General features: G+C 41.7%; 1 protein-coding gene across 1 annotated transcript in view; it reads right to left on the bottom strand.

Moving 5' to 3' along the window:
• The window catches only part of sptb (spectrin, beta, erythrocytic), a 31,077-nt gene that overhangs the window by 3,495 nt on the left and 4,000 nt on the right, over positions 1 to 23,582 (bottom strand). The window contains 32 exon segments of the mRNA XM_061795170.1: positions 1,267 to 1,475; positions 1,543 to 1,603; positions 2,455 to 2,543; positions 2,637 to 2,833; positions 3,448 to 3,532; positions 3,607 to 3,745; positions 4,371 to 4,615; positions 5,784 to 5,934; positions 6,257 to 6,480; positions 7,486 to 7,690; positions 7,811 to 7,941; positions 8,243 to 8,524; positions 9,457 to 9,527; positions 9,530 to 9,545; positions 9,613 to 9,840; positions 11,069 to 11,338; positions 12,590 to 12,736; positions 12,817 to 12,907; positions 13,544 to 13,746; positions 14,332 to 15,079; positions 15,892 to 16,029; positions 16,519 to 17,099; positions 17,290 to 17,579; positions 17,699 to 17,849; positions 17,986 to 18,288; positions 18,514 to 18,672; positions 19,058 to 19,175; positions 19,421 to 19,837; positions 20,380 to 20,460; positions 20,583 to 20,680; positions 21,503 to 21,676; positions 22,499 to 22,650. Of these exon segments, the coding sequence (XP_061651154.1) occupies positions 1,267 to 1,475; positions 1,543 to 1,603; positions 2,455 to 2,543; positions 2,637 to 2,833; positions 3,448 to 3,532; positions 3,607 to 3,745; positions 4,371 to 4,615; positions 5,784 to 5,934; positions 6,257 to 6,480; positions 7,486 to 7,690; positions 7,811 to 7,941; positions 8,243 to 8,524; positions 9,457 to 9,527; positions 9,530 to 9,545; positions 9,613 to 9,840; positions 11,069 to 11,338; positions 12,590 to 12,736; positions 12,817 to 12,907; positions 13,544 to 13,746; positions 14,332 to 15,079; positions 15,892 to 16,029; positions 16,519 to 17,099; positions 17,290 to 17,579; positions 17,699 to 17,849; positions 17,986 to 18,288; positions 18,514 to 18,672; positions 19,058 to 19,175; positions 19,421 to 19,837; positions 20,380 to 20,460; positions 20,583 to 20,680; positions 21,503 to 21,676; positions 22,499 to 22,650 (6,454 nt within the window).

Raw genomic sequence — 23,582 nt, 5'->3', positions numbered from 1 at the left:
CTTCATTCACATTAAGCAAGGATTTTATTTTTGCATGTTTGCAACTTTTTCCTGGAATAGTTTTTGTAATAGAGAAAGTCCTCTTACCAACTTTTTCGATAAAGTTGCAAATGTTATAGTAATATTTTTTATCTCATAACATTGCAACTTTATTCTTGGAGAATGATTAAAACAAAAAACTTTTTTTTCAAGATTTGTTAACAATTACAACTTTTTTTTTTAAGATTATGTTTGAGGGGGAAAAAAAAAAAAACTTGAAAAAAATTATTTTGCCCCACAAGACTTTTTCCACCTGTAAAGTAATTTTTTCGAAAAATGACTTTTCGCTCCAAAATGTTTAGTCTGAACAAATTGAGACTAGGTTATAAAAATAAATAATAATCTCACTTTTTTTCTCAGAAGCATACAGTTCTACAAAATATGACTATCCTTGTAAGATTGACTTTTTCATGGATGTAAGATTCCAACTTTTTTCCTCCAAGATATGACTTTATATGCCGAAAAATTTAATGTTAACACAACATTCATTGACTATTATCTTCTAAGATTACATTTTTTTTATTGCAAGATTATGACAATTGCAATGTATTTTTTTTCTAAAAGCAAAACATTGAAAATGTATGATTATTTTTGCACGATTACTTTTTCATGTAAGATTCCAATATATATATAGTTAATATTTGGCTTGCTGGAAAAAAAATCTGTCTTTGTTCTTATATGATTTTTTAAATCTTATTTTCTTTCTCCAAAAACATAATTTTTTTTTTCTATTATTTAATTTTTTTTAAATAAAAATCGACTTACAATTAAAAAAAAAAAAAAAAAAAAAAACTCAAATCAATAAAAATTGCCCAAACGCAATATATGACTTTATTCTCCCCAGCCGATCTGGACAATCACCACCAAATTGCAGATTACAGTTGGCGACTCACACGCACATTTGACACGAAAAAATTGAATCGAAAATTGACCCTTGCAAAAATACTAACTCGTGGCAAAACAGAAAACTGCGCCCTCTGGTGTTTTGAGTTGGAAACACCGTATTGAGGCGTTTTTTTTGTTTGTTTGTTTTTGTTTGTTTGTTTGTTTTCCGGGCACACAACTTGCCGGTGGAATTTCTCATCTTGTAAAATTCCAACTTTGGTTACGTAAGGTGGTGACTTTTTCCCTTGAAAAAAAAATGAAGGCCGAAAATCTTACACCTGCTGAGTTCATTTCAAAGATGAAGCCCTGTGGCGGTGCTCGGGGCGAATAAACGCGTCTTACCTATTGGAGGCCTTCTTCCCAGAACCCCCCACGTCGTGCTTGCGTCCCAGCATGCCCTCCTGCAGCACCGTCCAGGCACGCGGCGCCTCGGCGGGCTCCTCGGCTGCCGAGATGGACGCCTCCAACTGCGGCGAGGCGCTCCCCTTCATCTCAGACTCGGTGGGCGACGCCGCCTCGGGGATGCCCGAGCTGGGCTCGGCCGCTCCGGACTGGAGGAGATAACGTTAAGTTATGAAGGAAACGCCATCGAGCGTGTTTCTCCACGCACACGCTCACCACTGTTTCTTCCTCCACCGTGAAGAGTTGCGAAGATTCAGCGAAGCCAGTATCGTCTCTCCTGATTGGAAGAAAGATCACATTGTTACACATTGTCCCCTTCTGTCAGCATGACAACACGAAGGTCAACCAACACTATCAACATTAATTTTATTTCGAAACAATCCATTACATGTATTTCTATTTTAATAATAATTATTTATATGACGACTAATGTCATGTAACTGTAAATGTATAGAATAAATGTAAGAGAATATATTATGAAATCAATGTATTTTTACAATACATTTTTCATCTATTTGTGACAGTAAAAAAAAAAAAAGAAAGGAAAATGACAAAATATATAATTACCAATTGCGGAAGAGTTACAGAAAATAGATCACACAAATAAAGGTAATAGAATTACATTAAACAAATAAAAGTGAATACATTAATGAATTGAATAATTGCAAAATATTTTAAAATGTGTTGAATTACATTAAACTATAAATGTTTTTAAAGGAATGTATCATACATGCCAATGATTAAATAATAAATAAATAAGGGTTTTTTTTCCAATTAACAAAAAAAATGAAATTTGTAAGGTCATTAAATCAAATTAAGTCATTAATGAATTTGTCTTTAAAATAGATTTATCAACAATACATTTTATTCATTTAAAATACATTTAAATAAAAGGAAGACAATAACTAAACATGCCATGAACTAAATTAACAAATGTACTAAAAACATTTTTAAATAAAATAATTGAATTTTCCATACATGAATCATTTGAAAATGAAATGTATAAAATAATGAATGCAGTTTACTTGAATACATCAAAGTGGACACAGTTTGTAAAAGCCGTCGAGTCAAAAAAATATATATTTTTTTGGTTGTTGTTTTGAAATGTCCTGAAGGGTAGCAGCGTACCTGCTTTCTTGATGGTAGCGCTGCTGTTCTTGTTCCAATCGCTCCATCTCCTCCTGCTGCTGCTGCTTCCTCAGCTCCAACAGCTCCAACTGAGCAACACAACACAACTTTTTTTGTCATCCCATTTTTTTTCCCCCGGACCTCGGCTCGCGTGAGCTTTTTGTCGAGACGTCGGCCCGTACGGTGGTGAGGCGTTCCAGGGCCGAGAAGCGCTCCTCCCAGGCGGCGGTGGACTTCTCGAAGGCCTCGTGACGCTTGAGCAGCTTCTCCACGTCGCCCAGCGACCGGCCGAGCTCCTCGCTGCCGACATACGGCTCCTGAGCCGCCAGCCAGGCCTCGGCCACCGAGGCGTCGCGTGCAAACTGGCACACCTCCAACACTACGGGCAAGAAAAAAGTGGCGGCTCGTCAACAGACGCCGCTACTCACCTCGACTAATACAAAACTGAAACAAACATGAAAATGACATATACTAATTGAAATATTCAAAAACATGTATATCTATTTTTTACATGAGAAGGATAAACAGTATAGTTAATGATGACTAATTGTTCTGCTGTCACCATTTTATGACGCAACTTCCGCTTCGGGCGCCACTCTTGCCCCATTGGCTCTCCTGCTAAGTTAAGACACGCCCACTCGGTCCTCGTGCGATACAAAAATTGGCGTCGAATTCCAGCCCCCACGGAGGATTTGACCTCCCGACCACGGAGCTGACATTACCGCGATAAAGGGAGGGAGGGAAGGAGGGAGGGAAGAAAGGAGGGGGATACATTTTTTTTTTTTTTAAACTGGAAAATTGTTTTAGGGTCTTCAAACAAAAACTTCTTTTATTGGATTACAAATATGATTTGTGATAGGTGGGTTCATCTCATCGCAGTATTTACGGTTGCGTAAATTGTTTGTGGGTGGTCCTCTGGGACCTAACTTCACTTTCACCATTTCAAAATCAGTTTGAGTCGACGGTTTCAAATGTTGACGATGTCGCTCTTACAAAGTCGCAGCCAGTCCCAACGGTCGTCCCACTGGAGCATCATCTCCTCACGTTTGTCCCGCAGCTGCGTCATCTTCTCTCGGATCTTCACAAGAACAACAAGGCTTCAAAATCTGTGCAGAAAACAGCGATTTCGGACGGCCGTCGGTTGCGCGCGACCTCGGCCGAGTCTCGGTGCTCGCGCGCCAGCAGGGCCGCGCCCGCGTCGCTGCATTCCGTGAACTTGACGCCCCGCGCCTCGATCTCAGAGCGGATGCCCTGATGATACTTCTGCAGAAGCTCCACCGAGGACACGTCCCTGGTTAGAAAAATGGAAATACGAGAAATATGCGATACGATATCATGTAAAAATAGGAATTAAAAAAAATATATATATATTTTAATAATCGATTATTCTGTTGATGATTTAATTTCCATCAGTTTATCCAAAAACAAGACGTTATGTCAAATGGACAGTGCAGAAAACGCGCAAGCATAAATTACGATTCACTCAATTGTTTGGTGTCGAAAATAGGCAAAGAATTTCGATCATTCTTTTCCCCCAAAAAACGCGGACGTCTCCACAAAGATAATCATTTTGCTTTCATGGAGGACGACGAAAATGTACTGATGAGAGACTGAAATTCCGAGGAGCCGGACAATTTTAGGTTAAACAATGATGATCAAAATAGTCGATTTTCGGACGATTAACCGATAAATTGTTGAACCTCTCGTATAAAGTCTGAGGAAAACCACAATTCATGTTAAAAAAAAAAGAAAAGTATCCAGATGACGTAAATGTCATGTTACGGAAGCCATAAAAGTTTTTTCAAAAAAACTCCTGCAAAATGAAAAAATTAAGTTTGTCCACTCTATTTAAAAATACAAAGGCTGACTAGTGAAGACAATTCAATGTATCGATCTCGTTTCTTTTGCCGACTGACCGTGGCTTCTCCTGGGTGTCGATCTGCTGGACGACGCTCTCCATCCAGGCCGTGAGGTCTCGCACCATGGCGAAGAAGCGGAACTTGTGGGCCGTGTCCAGCAGTCGCTTGCGGCGCCCGTCGCAGGCGTCCAGCAAAGCTTTCCAGGCCTCGGCGGCCGCTCGCTCCTGAGCCTGGATGGCGTCGACCCGCTCGCCGGCGTACTGAGCGCGCAGCCTCGCCGCCGTCTCCTGGAGCTGCTCGACCTGCGAGGGGACCGACATGCGCGCTTGCGGGATTCACTTTGCCCGCCTAACTTCACGCTACTTTTAAATTCGTTTCTTGAGTGGGGCACATTGTGGTTTATGTAAATAAATAGTCTACATAATATAAATGAATAGCGCACCAAGTGTAAAATGTTATATTTTTAGACTTCTGTTGCACTTACCTATATTTTATGTGTATTTTTTATTTAAACTATTTTTTATATATTTTTTTAATATCATAAGTAATTGGTATGCTTTTATTAAAAATCATTTTCAAAATTATGAAGTCATTATTAAAATGTTTATTTCCTTTGTTTTTTTCCATCACTTTTTTTATTATTACAACTTTTTACGTAGCATATTTACATTATACCGATATTTTATTTTTCATGATTTCTTCTACCACAACTAATGTTTTTTAAGCATTTCATTTTATTACTTTTGAATTTTATTAGTGATTATTAGCACAATTTTTTAAATTACTCTTATTTTTATATTTTTATATTAATAATTTGCTTTAAAAAATACCTTCAAATTTATTTGTATTAGTTCCTTCACTTGTTTTTATACACACATTTATTTCATTATTTATATTTATATTACCTTTTAATTATATTTATATTATTATTATTTCTAATAAACTACAATCACATAATACCAATAATAATATTACATGCATCGTAAGAATAAGTAATACGTATTACTATTATTTATAATAATATAATTTTATTGCTTCACTTTATTTGTATAGTTATTTAAATTTTTAATTTGGATCACAATATAATAAATTGTCATTCAAAAATTGCATTATTTGCATTTAGACTTTTTGATACATTCATGATTGAAGTCCAAAGATATTTTAAAAAGTTTTATATTTAAATTAATAAGTAAACGCACAAAAAAATGCACGATTAAATACCAACTTTTTTAAAAACAACTTTAAAATCAGAATATTATTTTGTAATTATTATTATATACCTACTTGCATTTTTACATTTTTGACATATTCACGATTGAATGTAGTAGTAGTAGTACTAGAAGACTGAAGTAAAAAGTACCGAAAAAACGAGCCTCAACATCGTTCACATTTTAAAATAATATCATTGGGATTGTAAATCCACCAGGGGGCAGCATATAAAGCCAAGACTGAAACCGACGTTGTCGTTACCTGCTTTCCCAGGGATGTTATGTCGCGTTCGAAGGCGGCGTGCATCCTGTGGAAGGTTTCGGCTTTGCTGAAGTCCTCGCCCACGTCTTCGGGAAGCTCTTTCTGCTTGTCCTGGATCTGGACCACCAGCTCCTTGGCGTCGTCAAAGTACCTTAACGCCACGTTGGGATAACGCTTTAAAGTTGCGCCCGAATCGCTGTCTTATAACTTTGGACTTTGACAATAATTTTTTTTTTTTTGGGGGGGGGAGAATACATCCACTAAAGTAGCACAAAAAAAATTTCAATGTCTGAACCAACACTTCATTTGAAGTTGAAGCAAAGTTTTGGGGAAAAGAAAAATACATCTCTACAAAAAAATGAAATCGGGGAAAATATAACTTTTAATGTAGCCCAAAATTCCAAAGTCCAACTTCTCGAGTTGCACAATGTCTAAGTTGGACAAAATAGACTTAAAATCACACAAAATCGTACTTGAGCAGCTCGTAGGCGGCGTTGAGCAGCTGAGCGCGCGTGTCGATGAGCTCCAGGAGGTCGGCCCAGCTCTCGTTGATGGCGTCCTTCCACTCGGCCACGGCCACCGCCTCCCCGTGGCCCGCCTCGATCAGCTCGTCGATGGTCCGGTTGACGGCGTCCACGCGCTCCTGACCCTGCGCGCCCGTCTCACGCGCAAACTCGCGGAACTTGTCCCTCAGAAGCTGACCCGCGGAAGAGTTAAATTACAACTTGGATATTTTTGCATTTATTTTTTGACACTTTTTTCTTCTTTAGCTGTAAGTGGGGTCTTCGACTAAGTGCAGGGAATTATGAGTTGTTCCAAATAGGAATCAGTGTTTGCACAAAACGTTCATGCTTTGGGCTGGAAAGCAAAAAAGAAAAGTCTGGAAAAGCCTACTAAACCAGCTGAACTTTATTTGAGGTTAATTTGATGTTTTTTTTAACTATATATATATATTTAGTATATTTTTTCCTTACTCGTTTTTACACCTTAAAATACTCTTTATTTAAGTGGTATGCTGTTTATTTAAGTGGTATGCTGTTTATTCTCTTTTTTTTTGTTGCTTATTTTCATCAATATATATTTTCTTACACTTTTATTATTATTTTGATAATTTTTTCACATGGATATATTTCTTACACTCTGAAATAACACACTTTATAGACAGCAATTTCTTCTCATTTTATGTATATTTTATATACTTTTTTGCACTTGAAATTATTTATAAGTTCCATTAAGTATATATAGTATTTTGCTTATTTTATTATATTCTAGTCAAATTGACACTTTAAAGTATTACACTTTTTACGCTGTGAATGTTTTTTCTTATTTACTATATTCAATTTTATTTTTTTGAATTATACTTTACACTTTTAAACAGTATCTTTTGCTTATTATATGTTTTATTTTAAGTTTGACACTTGTATTTTATCCAAATTAATACTTTATTAAAGAACTGCATTATACTTCAAAGTGCTTGTATGGTTAGCCCACCTATGGCATTTTCATCGTGGGTTAGCATTAAGCTAACAGACTTGCGCGAGTGCCAATTCTCTTTTGTTTTATGTTAGGTTTAACAGTAAACTTCAACTGGGAGTAGCATTAAACAACTTGAAGCTTCTTTTTTTGGAATATTTTTTTTCTATCATTACTTCTTCTCATAACTGTCGCTGGTGAACAATTTGTGAGGGCGACTACTGCGTACCGTGACGTGGTCCAGGTCCTGGCCCATCTCCTGCGAGGACGCGGCCACGTCGAGCTCGGAGATCCACTGCTCCAGGTCGTCCACCTCGCGGCTGAGCATGAAATGGCGGCACGCGTGCTCCAGCTTCCTGCGCCGGTCCTCGGCCAGTTCGCTCAGCCCGGCGTACTGCTTGTCCACTTGGCCCTGACGCCGGATGATTTTCTCGCTGCACGCGCGCCCACCGCAGGGAAGGAAAAAGACTCAGGATTGGATTTTAGCTTTCAGTGGAACTTCAGAATCAGAATCAGAATTAGAATCATCTTTATTTTGCGGAGAATTTGCAGACCCGTCGGGATGTTCCTCCGTCAACATGTTCTGAGCTCGCTCTGACAGATTGCGGATGGAGTCGGCGTAGTCGTCCACGGCCTGCTTGGCGATGTTGTGACGCTTCAGACTCAACATGGCGCTCTGCTCATCCTGCACGAACAGGAAGACCAAAAGTGGGAACTCTTCAAACGAAAACACGGTAACTCCAAAAGCAAGTTAGGTTGGGCGAAGGGATGAAACCGGCGTACGCGGTTTAAAAGTATACTTATTCTTAAGCCTGCTCGATTTTTACTTGGCTTGTCTAAAATATATATATATATTTTTTTATTATTATTTAGTTGTACGGTCAAATTAATGCCTGAAAAAGTTTTGAAAGGTGAGATTTTTTTTTTTGTATCACCAAAAGTTGCCATTTGCACAGGGGTGTGCAAACTTTTGATGTGCATCGCACCTTGGGCTTTTCCTCAGCGATCATGTAGAGCTCCTGCTCGCCAATCCACGCTTGGGCCTCGTCGGCGTCGTTGTAGAACTGCTGCGCCCAGTGCGACGCGTCCAGCCTCTCCTTTCGGCGGGTCATCTGCGCCCGCAGCCGCGGCCACGCCTCCTCCAGCTCGCGCAGCTGCCCGGCGAGCCGCCCGGCCTCGGGGTCTCCCGGTCCCTCCTCCATCCTGCGTCCTCGCTCCAGCACCTCGTCCACGCGGGGCTCGTGGCCCTCGATTTCCCTCTGCAGCGTCTGCGCAAGCCAACGGTTCACTTATTACATCCTCACCGTGCAATTTATTTTATTTTTTTTTGGGATAAAAAAGAAAAAAAATATAGAAAAAAATATTTTGATTTACTCTATACTGGAATTAAATTGTGCTTTCCACTGAATACATTTTCCTACATTTTGTTTTGACTATTTTTGTAACATTTCAGAGTTTCCTCTTATGTATTACAATTTTTTATATGGTTAATTTTTCCTTTTATTCAAAATCATTTAAACTTATTTTGGTCTCATTTACTTTTTACCCTGGCTTGTATATTTTATATCTATATATGTTTTTAGATTTTTAAAGATAAAACTTTCAGATATCTTTGTATTAAATTTGTTTTGTATAATTTTTGGATTTTTGTTTTTCCACAATAAAAATATCAATCTAAAACTATGCCAGGTATTTGGGATATAAAAAAACTCAGACCAAGATAAATCATTTCAAAATAAAAATTTAAAAAACACACATTTTCAATAAGGAGGGGGAGTAATACTAAAAAAAGGGAGATATTGTGGTTGCGCAAGTGTGCACACCTTCTGATAAGTGAAGATGTGGCTGTGTTCAGAATTAACCAGTCACATGCCAATGCATGTTAAATGGTAAGTCAGCACTCACCGAGTGCCATTTAAAGTGCTTTTGATTCATGCCAATTCGAGTTTAGATGTTCTAGTGGGCTTTTCCTGACATTTTCTTTGCTTTCTCACAGAAGCCCGCAGGTTTGGTTTCTAACACTTGAGTCGTACAGGTTTTGAAATTATCCGTCTCGGTCTCATTTTTTTTTTTATATCACAAAAACCTGGCATTTGAACAGCTATAAATATTAGCTCATTGGATTTTTGCCAAGGTTTCGATTGAGACCGGCTGTCCTGTCCATCGGAGGGACCTTGCGCTGCTTTCAATCTCAACTGACCCGGTTCCTCTTGAGCAGCATCTGCACAGTTTGCAGGTCGTTGCCGTGATCTTGCGACAGAGCCAGCGGATTCTCTCTTCAATCCACAGCTGAAAGAAACAACAACATTTTAAAAATCATGGAAAATATTACTAATAAAGGTTTTAACTGGCTCACCAGCTCATCAGCCAGGTCCCTGTAGAACTGGTGCACGGCCCTGGCCGCCTCCAGCTTGCCCCTGCGCTGGGCCAGGGGTGCCGTCAGCAGCTGGAACTCCGCCTGGAGACTCTGCTGCTCCAGCTCTTCGTCCTGTTCGTCCTGCCCGCCGCCGCCGCCGTGCGTCCTGAGAGCCTCCTGGAGCTCCTCCAGCTCCCGGGCGCGATCACGTACTTGGTTCTCCATCACCTAGTCGCCAGGATACGAGAAACAATACAGAGCACGGTTATAATCCATCTTTGAAGGTAGCATGAGAGAAATAACAGAGGCGGAGTGTGTGGAACTGAAAGCGCAAAACTCAAAATTACATAAAAAATGTGAACGAGAAAAAGGTAACCTTAAATAATACTGAAGATTTTGGGTTGAGCCAGTTTTGGGGTAAAAGAAAAACATATATAATCCAACCAAAATCTTTAAAACATAAAAATAGTATAATTCTTTCATACATAATGTCCAAAAAAGTTTAAAAAAATAAAATAAAATAAAAAATAAAAATTTGATATATATTGCATTTATTGAGTTTTGGATGAAAAAAATTACGTTAAACCTAAAAAAATAAAAATAAAATAAAAATCCATATTTATAAAATACAATAAAGATTATGTAAAAATAAAGTGACAAAGAAGTTTAAAAAAAATAAATAAAATAAAAAATAAAAATTTTATATATATTGCGAAGAAAATTACGTTAAACCTAAAAAATAAAAATAAAATAAAAATCCATATTTATAAAATACAATAAAGATTATGTAAAAATAAAGTGACAAAGAAGTTTTAGAAATACAAAATATATTGTTGTATTTCATTTCATTTATTTAACGCCATCGCTATTGTTCCATTGTCATGGAACATCGTCACTGCAATGCACCATAACGTGACTCAAGTGTTTTGTTTTGCTTTTCAATTCAAAATACACTACACTGAGTGAGTTTTGGATTGAAAGAAAGAAAAATTGTTCAAAAACTTAATTAAATTCAAACGGAATTAATTAGCCAAATGCCATGAAATATGAAAAATTGGGAAAAACCTTACAAAACACAAAATATGTAGTGTTGGATAAAAAGAAAAAAAAGAATCTAAAAGAAAAAAAAAAATCAAAAATATAATAATGTGATGATATATATAAAAAATATGATGAAAAAAAGTTACATATACTAATACTAAGTATATTTCATTGGGTGAGTTTAAGAGTACAGAAATATATATACCGAATTAAAAAAAAAAAAACTGAAAAAAAAATTCTACAAATAAAAATATTAATATTATGACATATGGACAAAATATGACCCAAACAATAAAAATTCGATACTAAATCTAGTTTTGGCAAAAACAAATCCTTTTATAATGCTGGGGCACAGTTGTGAAGTTCATCACGCAACACTGACTTCATCGCACAACAGTCGACCACCTGCTCCCACCTGGTGTTTCTTCAGCAGGATGTTCGCGTTTGTCAGGTCTCTGACGTCTTCGCCGCCGGCGCTCTGCAGCTGCTGCCGCAGCTCGCCCAGCCACTTCCTGATATCAGCCAGGCTCTGGTCCAAAAGCTCAGAGCGGTTGGCGTCGAACAGCAGCCGGGCCTTCTCCTGCGTGGTGGACTCCAACATCTCCCACAACTGGTGGAGGGCGGCCAGGCGCTCCCGCACCACCGGTTCCAACTCGGGCTTGGAAGCCATCAGCTCCTGGCCCTCCTGCGGATTCAAATTCAGCACACGTCAGTTAAATGGCTCCATCTGCTGGATGTGGTGGTTCACTGCACCCTTTTCTGGACCCCAATATCAGTGGACTGTAACGCCAAAAAGTGAAACTCAAGACTTTAAGGTTTCTTCATTTCCCCGTGCACCACCGTTCTGTAATTTTTAGCAGACAATTTGTTTTTGTGTTGTCATGGTAACCCAATCGCTAAGCAACAAACGGCTATGAAAAAATAACTTCTTGCTTCGCGCTTTTGTTGCTTGGTGGTGGTGAAAATGTAGTTCTGTGGACTCATTTGATGTGCTGAATCATGCACTTCCACTGCAGTCCTGTGGATGGCGCCACCACCACTTTATATATTCTGCGTGAAAATTAGTTTTTGCATAAACATTGTAACTGACTCGCTAGCCAACAAAAAGGCTAACAAAACGGAACCTCTCACCTCACGATTTTGGTGCTTGCTGAAAGTACTTCAGTAGTTCATTTCATCGAAAAAACGATGGATGATGCATTTTGACTCCAGTCCTGCAGGTGGTGGTACCGCGCATTACAAAGTCGGTACCACCCACATCAAGCTTTTTTCCACCACGGTTCCGTCTGCTGAATCTGGTAGGTTGCGGCCCCTCACTTGTCCGTAATGCAAGTAGACTGAGATGTCGAAAAGTATAAAGTTCTTTTTCCGCATCTGCACGGAATTTACAAAGTTTCTTCCTGTGCCCGCGTGTCACACCGCTACAAGTTTCCATGGAAATTTTGGTTTTGCATTACAACTTGCTGACCAAAAATGGCTAACAGAACATTTCGCTACATGCTTTTCGACTTTGGTGGAAATAATCTGCCTCTGTACCAAAATGTAAAGATTTCTTTCTTTGCCTGTGTGCTATTCTACAAATTTACAGAGAAAATTTGGCTTTTTGTCATCGCGCTAACGGCTAGAAAAACAACCTTTTACCTCATGTTTCTGGTGCTTGGCTGAGGTAATAATGTAGCTACATAATTGGATCTGGATTTCTTTCTTTGCTCGTGCGCTACTGCGCTACACATTTTGGTGTAAAATTGGTTTGCATCATCACACTAACTGACTGGTTAACCATCAAACGGCTAACAAAACAACTTCTCAGCAGAGGTAGTAATATCGCTACACAAGTCTGTACCAAAATTTCATTATGGTGGAGCACAGTTGTACTTGGCCTCTGGTAATCAAATTGCCAGATCCAGTTGTCCCACCGGATCTCTGAAAGGGGTACCTGGTCCACTTTGTCCAGCCAGTCCTTGTTGGAGGCCAACTCGGCCATGAAGGCCTGATGCTTCAGCCACTTGCTGTGCAGGTTCCGGGCCTCGCCGTACGACGTGTCCTGAGCGGTCAGCATCTTCTCATTGATCCACAGAGTCAGCTGGTATCGGACAGAGACGTAATGAGATCAGCGGACGCTAAGTGCTACACCAGCAACAAAACCACAAATGGGGAACTCACATCTTGAGCGTTCTGTAAGAAGTGCTGCAGGTCTCGGTTGTCTCGCAGCTTCTCCGACACCTCCCGGGCTCTTGCTTTGTTTTTGTTGCGCCTAAATGTCAAAAGACAAGCAGCAACTTCAGAGTCATGCCTTTTTCCTGCAGAGAGAGGCTCCCGTTTCAGAAAAACACCTGGCACAAAAACGGCCATCAGTGTATATACTCTCACTTTTAAATGAATCGATATCCATTACCGGTGGAACCTGCTTGCTCAGATGCATTGTGGGAGTTAATGGGGGCAAAAGCATCCTGTGTGGGACTGTGAGGTACACTTATCAACTTTGACTTTTAAATGGTCATTAAAGGTTGTACACAGCAGAATTTTAGGTGGGGGCGGGGGAATCACAAAAATTGGTCGCACAAAAACTTGGAAACGTTTATTGAGAACAGAAAGCTCAAAACTGGCGCGTTTTTTTTTAGAGGGCATGGCAGCTTTAACCAACACCTCCAATCTCATCATATTGATTGGACTCCAGGTTGGCCGACTCCTGACTCCCACTCGTTCTCGCGGACGTCATTAGCCGAGGAGTTCGCAGACTTTTTCCATCCTCAACTGTGACATTTACAACTTGTGTTCAATAAAAAAATACAAGCATTTAATTTTTTGGGTGCTGTGTTAGTTTATGCAGACTGTTTATTGATGGGAGTATAAAATCTCAGAGAAGTACATTATAAGTGTGATCACGTACCGGTCACCGATGGACTCCATTTTGTCTTGCACCTTCCCCGCATACAAGTTGTCGTCGTCCACCAGCCGCCTGCCCGCCTGGACGGCGCCATCGATCTTGTCCTCATTGGCTTCCATGGTGCTGACGAAGCCCTCGTGCTTCTTGAGGGCCTGCTCGGCCCCGGCCAGCGTGTCGGGCTTGTCCACGTGGGCCAGCGTGTATTCCTGGAGAAAAAACAGGAGAAATACCAACTCCGGATCTGCATCGTATTTTCAAGCTTTCTTCTTTTGCCCCTGCGCCACCCCTTTACAAATTATCATGGAGAATTGTGTTTTGTGTCATCATGCTAACTGACTTTTAGCCCATCAATGGCTAACAAGGCAACCTCTCTCTTTACACTTTTAGTGCAGAGTTAAGAAGGTAGTTCCCCCCGAATGCATTTCAGTGACTAAAATCAAAACATGCTAAACAATGCACTTCCACTCCAGTCCTGTAGGTGGAGGTAAATCAGAGTATGATATTTTTATTATTATTTTACTCTCCACCATCTGCCAGATGTGGTGGATCTCTGCCCTAACCGGTACACCAATGAAAGCAGACTGTAATGACAGAAAATTCTTCAATACGCAATTTTATCTTACCTGCACCAAAATTCCAAGTCTTCTTTCATCCCTCCTCAAATTATAGTGGAGAATTTTGTTTTGTTTTATCATGTTAACTAACTCAAAAGCCAACAAACCTCTAACAAGACATAACCTCTAACCCCATGCTTTTTGTTAGTTAAAAAAGTTCAGGCGGTTTTCCTTTACCTGGTTGTTGAGGATGGCCTCGACCGCCTTGCCGTCCCTTAAGAACTGCTGGAAGCCCAAGCCCTGGTCCAAGAAGTTCTTGCGTCGGTCCCACATCTTCTGGAGCTCGTACCAGCCTCGGTCCAGACCACCGAGCGTCTGGTCCAGCTCCCAGTACTGGGGGTCGTCCTCTTGGCCGCTGGTGACCCGCGCACCGGTGTCCTTGATGCCGCGATAGTCCTCCTCGTGGTTGTCGATGTCGTCGCGCACGGCGTCATGGAGGCTCAGCTGCTCCTCAGCCTCGGGCAGCGAGGCGGGCATCTCCTCCGAGGCCACGGCCTTCTGAGCTCTGAAAAGCCAGGACTGGAAGTCATCCAGGTCCTGCAGAAATATCTGCAGCTTACTGACTTCGCCCAACGTGTCCTCGCAGTCTTTCAGGGTCTTTTGGAGCTCGTCCCAGGCCGCGTCCAGCTCGGCCCGGCGGTCGAGGATGCCGGGCGCGTTCTCCGGTTGCTCCGTCGTCAACCGGTCGGCGTCGGCCCTCAGGAGATCGAGTTTGGAGTCGATGGCGGCCAAGTCGCGCTCCATGCCGTACAGCTTCCTCTGGATGGCCAGGTCGTTGCCCAGGTCCTGCGTGGACTCGATGACGCGCGTCTTGTCACGGATCCATGCTGCAGTCTCGTCGCACTCCAGTCCGTAGTTGTGCAGGCTTACCGCAGAGTCCACCTTCCTCTTCTTGTCGTCCACCATGGCCTTGAAGGCGGCCCACCTGAAAGAATGTCCGGATGTTGCTCTCTGGGATATTCGGTGTAATTTACAGACTGCCGCTAAGATTTTTGTTACGTTCCTTTACAAACCATTTGTTTTTTTCTGATACTGATGTCATCGTGCGGGTTTGTTAAATAAAAGACTGATTATTATAGAAACTAATACAATTGTCGATGAGCTCATTGACAAAAACAGCATGCTCTTAATAATTTTGGAACAAGTGTGATGGGATGAAAAACTCATGGTCTGGCCACTATCATCCCCTGACCTAAACCCCATTGAGAACTTGTGGCGCATCCTTAAAAGGAAGATCTATGAAGGTACTATGGTAATATGTAACTTGTTCGACAAATGTGATTTTTTGTTTTGTTTTTTTTGTTTTTTTGGGGTGGGGGGGTGTAAAATGTTATCTGCGTAATGACAGCCATCCTATTCAAAGTACTGCATTTGTTAAAAAGGTTTACAATCATTTGGCTCACTGGATTTCGAGGAATGTCCTATAGAGTCTATAATAATGAAATGTATACTCATGCTTAAAAAAATGACAAATTAGAACACGGAATTTCGAGTCATTTTGTATGAACAAAGATGTGGATGTCGTCATCTTGATTTTGGTCAATATTAAAGAAGCTGTGTAGCCAACATCATCCCGTTGTATGTGCGTGTAGTGACATACAGTAAATTGGCAGTTCTTTACAAGCTTTTTTTTTTACCTGTAGGCAAACAGCACATCTAATAATTTGGAACCAAGTATATTGATTTTTCTGTTTTATTTTACCTGGAGCTAGAGCGAAAAAAAATAAAATAAATCACCTTTTATTCAGTCTCATCTGGCATTCCTTGACCTCTTTGGTGCGAGGGTGTCTGCTGTCCTCCAGTTGTTTGACCACCTTATTGACATCATCCACTCTCGACTGAACATTTGCCATATCCTGAGCCAGAATGCTCAACCTGGAGGCAACAAAACGTGTTGAAACAGACAAAAGACCCAGCCAGCTAAATTTGGAACCAAGTAAAGATCCATCCATTCATCCATCCATTCTCTACACCGGTGGTTCTCAAACTGGGACCCCTGTATATATTTCGAGAGTGACTTTCAAAAATACAACTTTATTTTAATAATATTGCACCTTTTATTCTGGGAATTCAGACTATATTCTCAAAAAAATAGACCTTTTGTTCTTGAAAACAAAAGGAATTTATTGCAAAATATTTTGCAGACGCCTAAATTACGGCTTGCAGACCCCTGAGGGTCCCCGAGCGCCAGTTTGAGAACCACTACAAGCCCCTTAAATTTGTGTTTCAGCATTCACCAGTTTGATTACTCATTTTGACAAAAGTCGTCCTTTTCTGCCTTCTTGTGTGTTTTTTGGGGCGGGTGTCAGTTACTTGTGGATTTTCTTAACATCATCGAGTGTGTTCCAAATAACAACTGCATACCTATTCTGGACCACTTCCAGGTCTTCCAGCTTGTCGGGCACCTCCAAATCCACCAGCCAAGTCTCCTTCTGGCCCATCCAGAGCTCGCAGGCGTCCGTCTCGCTGAAGATGGTGTACAGCGCCATGGCGTCATCCAGCTTCTTCTGCCTGACGTCGGCCAGAGACATGAGCTCCATGAAGAGATCCTTGATGTCTTTGAGGCGACGCTGGATGTCGGGCGTGTTCAGCAGCTCCTCGGGCAACGCGTTGGCCTGCTTGTACAGCGCGTCCACGGTGGCGGCCGTCTTCCCCGTCTCGTTACGGAGGTCGTCGTGGCGTCGCAGGAGCCGCCGGGTGGTGTACTCGTCGTGACCTGCGTCGTCGCCGCTCATCTGCCGCTTGGCGTCAAGCAGCCAGGCCGTGAGTTCGTCGGCGTCCCCTTGGAACTGGAAGAACCTCTGCGTGTCCTGGAGGTTCTGTTTCCGGAAGGCCGCCAGATCCTCCAGCTGCCGCCATTGCCTCTCAACGCCATCCGTGCACTCTCGGATCTTCGGCGAACCGAAGTGGTCGTCCCGGATAATCTCGCCGCCCTCGGTTAGAACCTGGGGCAGAAACGAGGCAGAGGCTCATTGTAAGCCACTGTAACAGAATGAAGTTCCAACACTAACACTGTGCTTACAACTCAACTGTACTACAAAAACATGTGCTGCACGTGACAATACAAATTATGAGATAAAAAAAGTGGAACTAACATTATGCACGGTTTAAACATTAGCCACGCTCGGTCAGTACCTGTCGCAGGTTGACTTGGCGGGCACCCAGCTCGTCCTCAAAGGCGCTGTGCTTGTTCTGGAGAAGCAGCACGCTGGTCAGGTCCTTGCCGTAGTCCAACGAGGAGAAGATATTCTCCTTCTCCTTGATCCAGCTCTCCAGCTCCGCCGCCTCCCACAAGAAGCTCCAGAAGCGACGAGACTGCGTCAGCTGGGCCCGGCGCTGGACGGCCAGGACCCGGAGCTCTTGGTAGCAGAGCTCCAGGTGCTCCACCCGATCTCGGATCACCTGAGGATCGCACGGATTGTAACCTGGGAGATGAGAAACAACGCAGGCTAAATTTAGCCAATAGCAATTGACACAAAGCTCGTCTCTTTTTCGAGATGTTTGCACTTTTCCTAGTTCCAACTTCTGCGCCATCAATACTTACTCTCTCCGTTGGCAAATTTGAGGGCAGCAGCACTGGCGTTCTGGACGCGGTCTGCTTGCAGGGCGATGTCGTTCTCCAGTAAAGCATGTTTCTGTAACAAGTCTTCCACTTCCAACAAATGTTTCCCAATGTCAGGAGACAGCAGACGAACCTGACAAAGAAGGCGCGGGCAAACCCATCCGCTTAAGAGTCTTTCATAGAGATTGCACAGTTGGACATGTGCATTCAAAAGTTTACAGAGGGTCAAATGATGTCCTGCTGTACATTTTAATCAAATCATCTTCTACCTTCATGTCATCCATCCAGCCGATGATGTAGAGCATCTCCTGGAAGATCCTCTGTAGCGTCAGGTTCTTGTCCAGACGCCCCCGGCGGGCCTTCAGCAGCTCCTGCAGGTAGTCCCACAGGCGCAGGACGTTGTCCTTGCGGGCGTCCACCCTCTTGGTGTCGTGATAGCGCTCGGCCTCCAGCTCTCCGGAGATGTCCACCAGGGCCTGGACACGCTCCTCATAGGCGGCGATGTCCGTCTCGATAGCGTCGTGCTTCTTCTTGGCCGCCTCCACCGCCGACAGGTCGTAGCCGAAGTTGTCCTGGAGAGACCCGCCAAGCTTTTTGAACCAGTGATTCTCAACTGGCCGATCCATAATGGGTGGGTCGTGGACGAGTAACAAAACACGACAGGGTGTTCTCGGTTTTCGACGGTACCAACGTACAGTTTCGAGGTTACGAATAGTACGTAGCTGACTCATTTGTGGAGTGGCCTACGATTACGAGGTAGGTTTGAGAACCCCTGACTTTTACGCACTCTTGTTTACCTGAGCTACCAATCGCTGGTTCTCCAGAAGCCATGTCTCCCTCATGGCTGCCTTGCGGTCAAATCGTCTCGCCATCTGCTCCAGCTTCTCCTGGCGAATCAGCTCGTCCCTCAGTACTCGCTCGCGCTCGTGCTCGGCGCGCTCCAGTCGCTCCCAGGCCTGTGGATCCCAGAAATGACTTGACAGTCGCGGTGGTTCAGCGCAGCGAGCGACGTGACGTGACCGAACTGTCGGACAGTGTGCTGGGTTCTGCAACTCGTTTTCGCTGACCATTTTGGAGTGATTTGAAATTTGAATCGCAGGTGAATGGCGTTGCATTACTACAACATAGCTGCAGTGGCCATGGTGATCCGCATTATATGTGGCGCCTTAAAAACGTTATTCCAGAGAACAACAACAGAGGTCACAGTTTTTCCATTGCAGCGAGTCGCCACTTGCGAGGGTCAGTCGGCGACTGGAATTTGTTTCGCGATCGTCCAGTTCAGTTGCATGTTTGATTGCGTCACTCGGCGTGCGGCAGGCGTTGTGGTCCGGGACAACTCACCCTGTTGATATCGGCGACCAGCGCTCCCTCTTTGGGTGTGTAGACCCTCTGGTTGTTGGTCCTCATGCGACTCTGGATGGTAAAGAGCAGCACCTCCAGGTTGCCTTTCTCCTGGAACCTGTTGGGACGACACCGTTGTAATCATTACGATTGACAGAGAAACATGAGTCACAGTGCAACGGAAGAATACAATGTCGACTAACGTCATGAAATCATTGGGAAAAAAAAAAAAGTTTTAATCATTGTCTGTCTGACTGTCTGACACTTGTTTAGGTCCTAAAAGAAACACGGTATTGTAGTTCTTTCCCTTGTTACGTCATCCATGTACCCAGACCCCAGGGGGCATCAGTTTGTATAACTCACTTGGGCGGCTTCTCCACCGTCCGGTAGGTGTTGAAGGCCTGCAGCTGCTGCTGGACGCCCGACAGCGAGTTGGCCAGTTTGCGGTTGTTGAGCACCAGGACGGTCTGCTCGATCCAGGCCAGCAGCTCCGACGCCAACGTCTCGTACTTGTTCACCATCTTCTCCGTGGCAATGGAGTGGTCCAGGACTTTGCCCACCCGCTTGCCCTCCACAGCCAGCTGCTTCATCTTGGAGAAATAGTGGTAGAAGGCCACCACGTACGTGATGATGGACTTCTCGTCCGGGTTCTCCGTGAACACGTCCTCCGGGTCCAAAAGCTTGGTGACGCCCAGCTGCTTCTCGGCCACGTTGAAGGCGTTCTGGAGGTTGTGCGTCGGGTTGGACCTCTTCAGCTGGTTGAAGTCCACCAGATCTGGTCTGGGAAGGATTGACAATCTTCTTTGTTTATTTAAATAAATACAATAAATGTAATAATAATATTTGTATATGTAATAACAATGATGAAATTATATATAATAGAAAAAGAATACCTATAATAGTAATAGTAATACACAATATTAATAAAAAAATATATTTACATGGAATAGAAATCAATAAAATAATATATTTGTGTAATAAATGTAATAGGTTTGCATAAAATTAAATGCATAATATAATAATGTAAAAATATATTTATATGTAATGACAATAAACAATAATAATGCATCTATATATTGTAATGGAACATAATAATAATATTAATAAAACATGAACTAAAATATATTTGTTTATAATACACATAAATATAATATAATTGCACATAACAGAAATAAATAAAAATAATATATTTGTATAAAATAAAAAAATCAATAACACTATATTTCTTTAGAATAATAAATATAATAAAAAGATGTATTTTCATACGACGTAGTTTATTCATTCATGCAAGAATCCATTTGACAATTCCCAGCTGTTCTTACCGGTGTTTGTGTATGAGCGCATTGAAGGCCATGCCGTCTTTCCAACTTGTGGTGAAGTTTGTGATGTTCACGCTGGAATAACTAGAGAGGAAAAAAAGGGTCATAATTTCACTCTTTTTGTCTTTTCTGTGTTTCCCTAATGAAGATTCCTTTGCGAGAGTGAAAAGTACAGTGAAAAAGAAAAGTATTTCTTTTTGACTAACCCTGCCGTCTTCATCTGGCACCACAGAAGAAGAGCGTCCTTGGCCGAGCGCGTCTCCTTCTGGTCGGCCTGGCCGGTCTCCACAACGATGTCTTGGATCTGATTGGGATGACGACGACGAGCAACGTAAAGAATGAAAGAAAATCGAGAAAACAGTATAGAATAGAAAACATCCTACAGCTTGATCTTTCTTGAATTTCCCCAGCTTGGACGCCCGTAATTGGAGCAGTCACATAACAGACAAACCCTCAGAGGCGACTAAATTTAGCCCTCGCAAACCAGCAACAAAAAGTCAACAGCTTTTTTTTTTTTTTTTTTTTTTTTTTTTTTTAAATCTTTTCACCAAGGACTGAATAATGCAGAGGCCCATATTGTTTGAACTAAAAATAACAGTGTCGCTGTCAAATTAAAAATAAATACCCCTTCCGAGAAGGTGAAAGACGCGTTCTGATGTTTTCCGCGCGTTCTCTAACGGCTGCAGCAAAAATCAGAAGAACTCAAACCGCAAAGCTTGATCATCAAAATTTGACACATCCAAGGCGGAGGCAGAAAAGCTTGGCAATTTGGCATCAGCCATTTGTCGAGGATTCCTGCTTCCGACTGGGTCCCATTTGGGCAAATTCCCAAGTCCTGGAATTCACTCAAAACAAAAATGCCCAACTTCGTCTTCAATTTCGGTCGCGGGTCCTTGAGACATTTTTGGTGCGTTCCGTCATCACAGACGTGTCCACCCAATTTCGTGTCGACTGGTGGCAGTGGTGTCAGCGGGCTAATTATTTCAAATTTTCAAAGATGCTAATGATGAAACCTTTTGACACCATGCTCTGCTCGCGCTACATGGCATAGGCAAAAAAAAAAAATCACAATCAGGACCCCGAAAATACCCACAAAAAAATCAACAATTATAGCGGCCGGCCGGACCTGGAAGCGGAGGATGATCGTCCAGATGAGGCCGAGGATGAGGCGGTGATTGCCGTCAACGATGTCGTGCGAGCCCATATTCTCCAGGTGGACGCGCTGCTCCTTGAGGAACTGCAGTGCCTTGTCCACATTCTCCAGACAGTGGATGCGCATCCTGCCCTTGGTGGGTTTGGGCTAAGCGTCGGAAAAAAATAACACAGACAAGCCAAAAATGTTGATAGTTTTTTTGTCGTTATGAGCAAATAGTCATATTATGAGAGAAAGTCTTTTTTGATTGAGAATAATGTCTGAACGATGCGAGAATATGTTTTTTCTTCGTAAATGGAAAAAGGCAAAAAAGTTACATATTCAAAATATTTTTGCAAGAAATTAAGTCGAGCTATCATGAGAAATAGAGCAAATCCAAAATATGACAAGAAAATTGTGTTTGAGAATAAAGTCGTAATGTTATGATAATTAGCGGCTGCACAATTTAAATTACGATGCTTTTATGATATAAGGTTACAAGAAAAATGTTTACGAATGAAAATTGTCATATTCTGAGAAAATGCTATTGAAATCTTTTGTCTTACAAAATTTGAATCATGATTTAATGAATAAATATACATTTATTTTATGATAAAGTTATAATTGTATGAGGGAAATACCAAGAGTAAAAAGGAAAAAGAATTACCAAACAAAAGTAGCAATTTTAGGAGAATACATTTGTGGAAATATTTTTATCAAGAAAAGTATTTGTTTAAGAATAAAGTTGTAATATTTAGCAAAAAAAAAATGTTTTTTTTAAATAAGGTTGGAATGATTTGAGAAAAAAAAATTCAATTGCATGAGGAAAAAAGCTGTAATTTATTTTTATTGTACAGAGAAAGACACTGGCTACCGGTCTCAGATTGTTGCGTTTTCGCTGGCAATTTTGACATTCGCTAAAATTAAAGACGCAGGACAAAAACAAAAAACAAAACAGATGATGTGAAGATGAAGATGAGATGAATTTACCAGCCGTTCGCCAGACAAGATCTCCAGGAGCTTGATGAGCATCCGTCCGTCACGCAGGTCCAAGTAGAGGTCGCAGATGCGGCAGCTGAGCCGAGACAGGATGGAGTTGACCCATTTGGTGAACGTCTTCTTCTGGACCGCCTCGCGCTCGTCTGGAGTGAACACAAACAACCGAAGATTAAACAGGGTCGGATCATTCAGCTGCAAATTGTCCAAGAGTAGGAGAAATTTGGGGAAATTCTAGATTTTATTATTTTGGAATAAGATGAGACTATGATTAAATAAAAAAACCTTCAAGAGAAAAAAAATGTATCATTGTATGAAAATTCAGTTGGCCTATTATGAGAGGTATGTCATAATTTGAATAAAGAATAAAGTCATAATTGATCAAAAATTTCATGAAAAAGGTCGTCATGATATGAGGGTAGTATTATGAGTAAAAAAAAATCTAAATAAATAAACATACTATTTCTCATAATATTAACATTTCATTCTTTTGACTTTCAATTTTAACATGCTAACTTTTTTTCTTGTTATGCACACCAGTGAAAGGCCACATTCTTTTTTTCCTTTCTCATGATACGAGTTTGTTCTCCATAAATGCGATGTTTTTTTTTCTCATCATAAGATGACTTTTTTCTTGCACAAGGACTATTTTTATTCGTTGTCCCATTACGACTTTATACTTGCGACATTACAACTGTTACTATAACTACGACTCTTTTCTATTTTTAACTTGTGTTATTTTTTTTTTCTTCCTCATACCACTACCACAATTTCTCTAACGTGATCTTTTAACGTTACCAGTTTTATCTGGATAACACAAAGCCTTATTTGCGTAACATTGCAACATGTTGCTTTCCACGATGCGCGCGTACAGCTGCAGCTGTGATGGTCGTCAGGTGTCGGCGCTTATTTGCACGTTTGAATCGGCGCGACAGTTTCACGGTCTACTTGTCGAGCGCGCAGCCAGAAGCAAGACGCCATCACTTATTTAGCCGACTCTACTTATCGCGTCGTCGTGGTACGCGGCGTTGTCTCCTCAAGTCAGCTCAATGTTCGCTTGTCATTTTGTTTGTCTTTT

This window comes from Phyllopteryx taeniolatus, chromosome 13 (assembly GCF_024500385.1).
Source record: "Phyllopteryx taeniolatus isolate TA_2022b chromosome 13, UOR_Ptae_1.2, whole genome shotgun sequence".
Classification (NCBI taxonomy): domain Eukaryota; kingdom Metazoa; phylum Chordata; class Actinopteri; order Syngnathiformes; family Syngnathidae; genus Phyllopteryx; species Phyllopteryx taeniolatus.
Note: the sequence above shows the minus strand (reverse complement) of the source record. Positions and strands in the feature narration are given on the sequence as shown.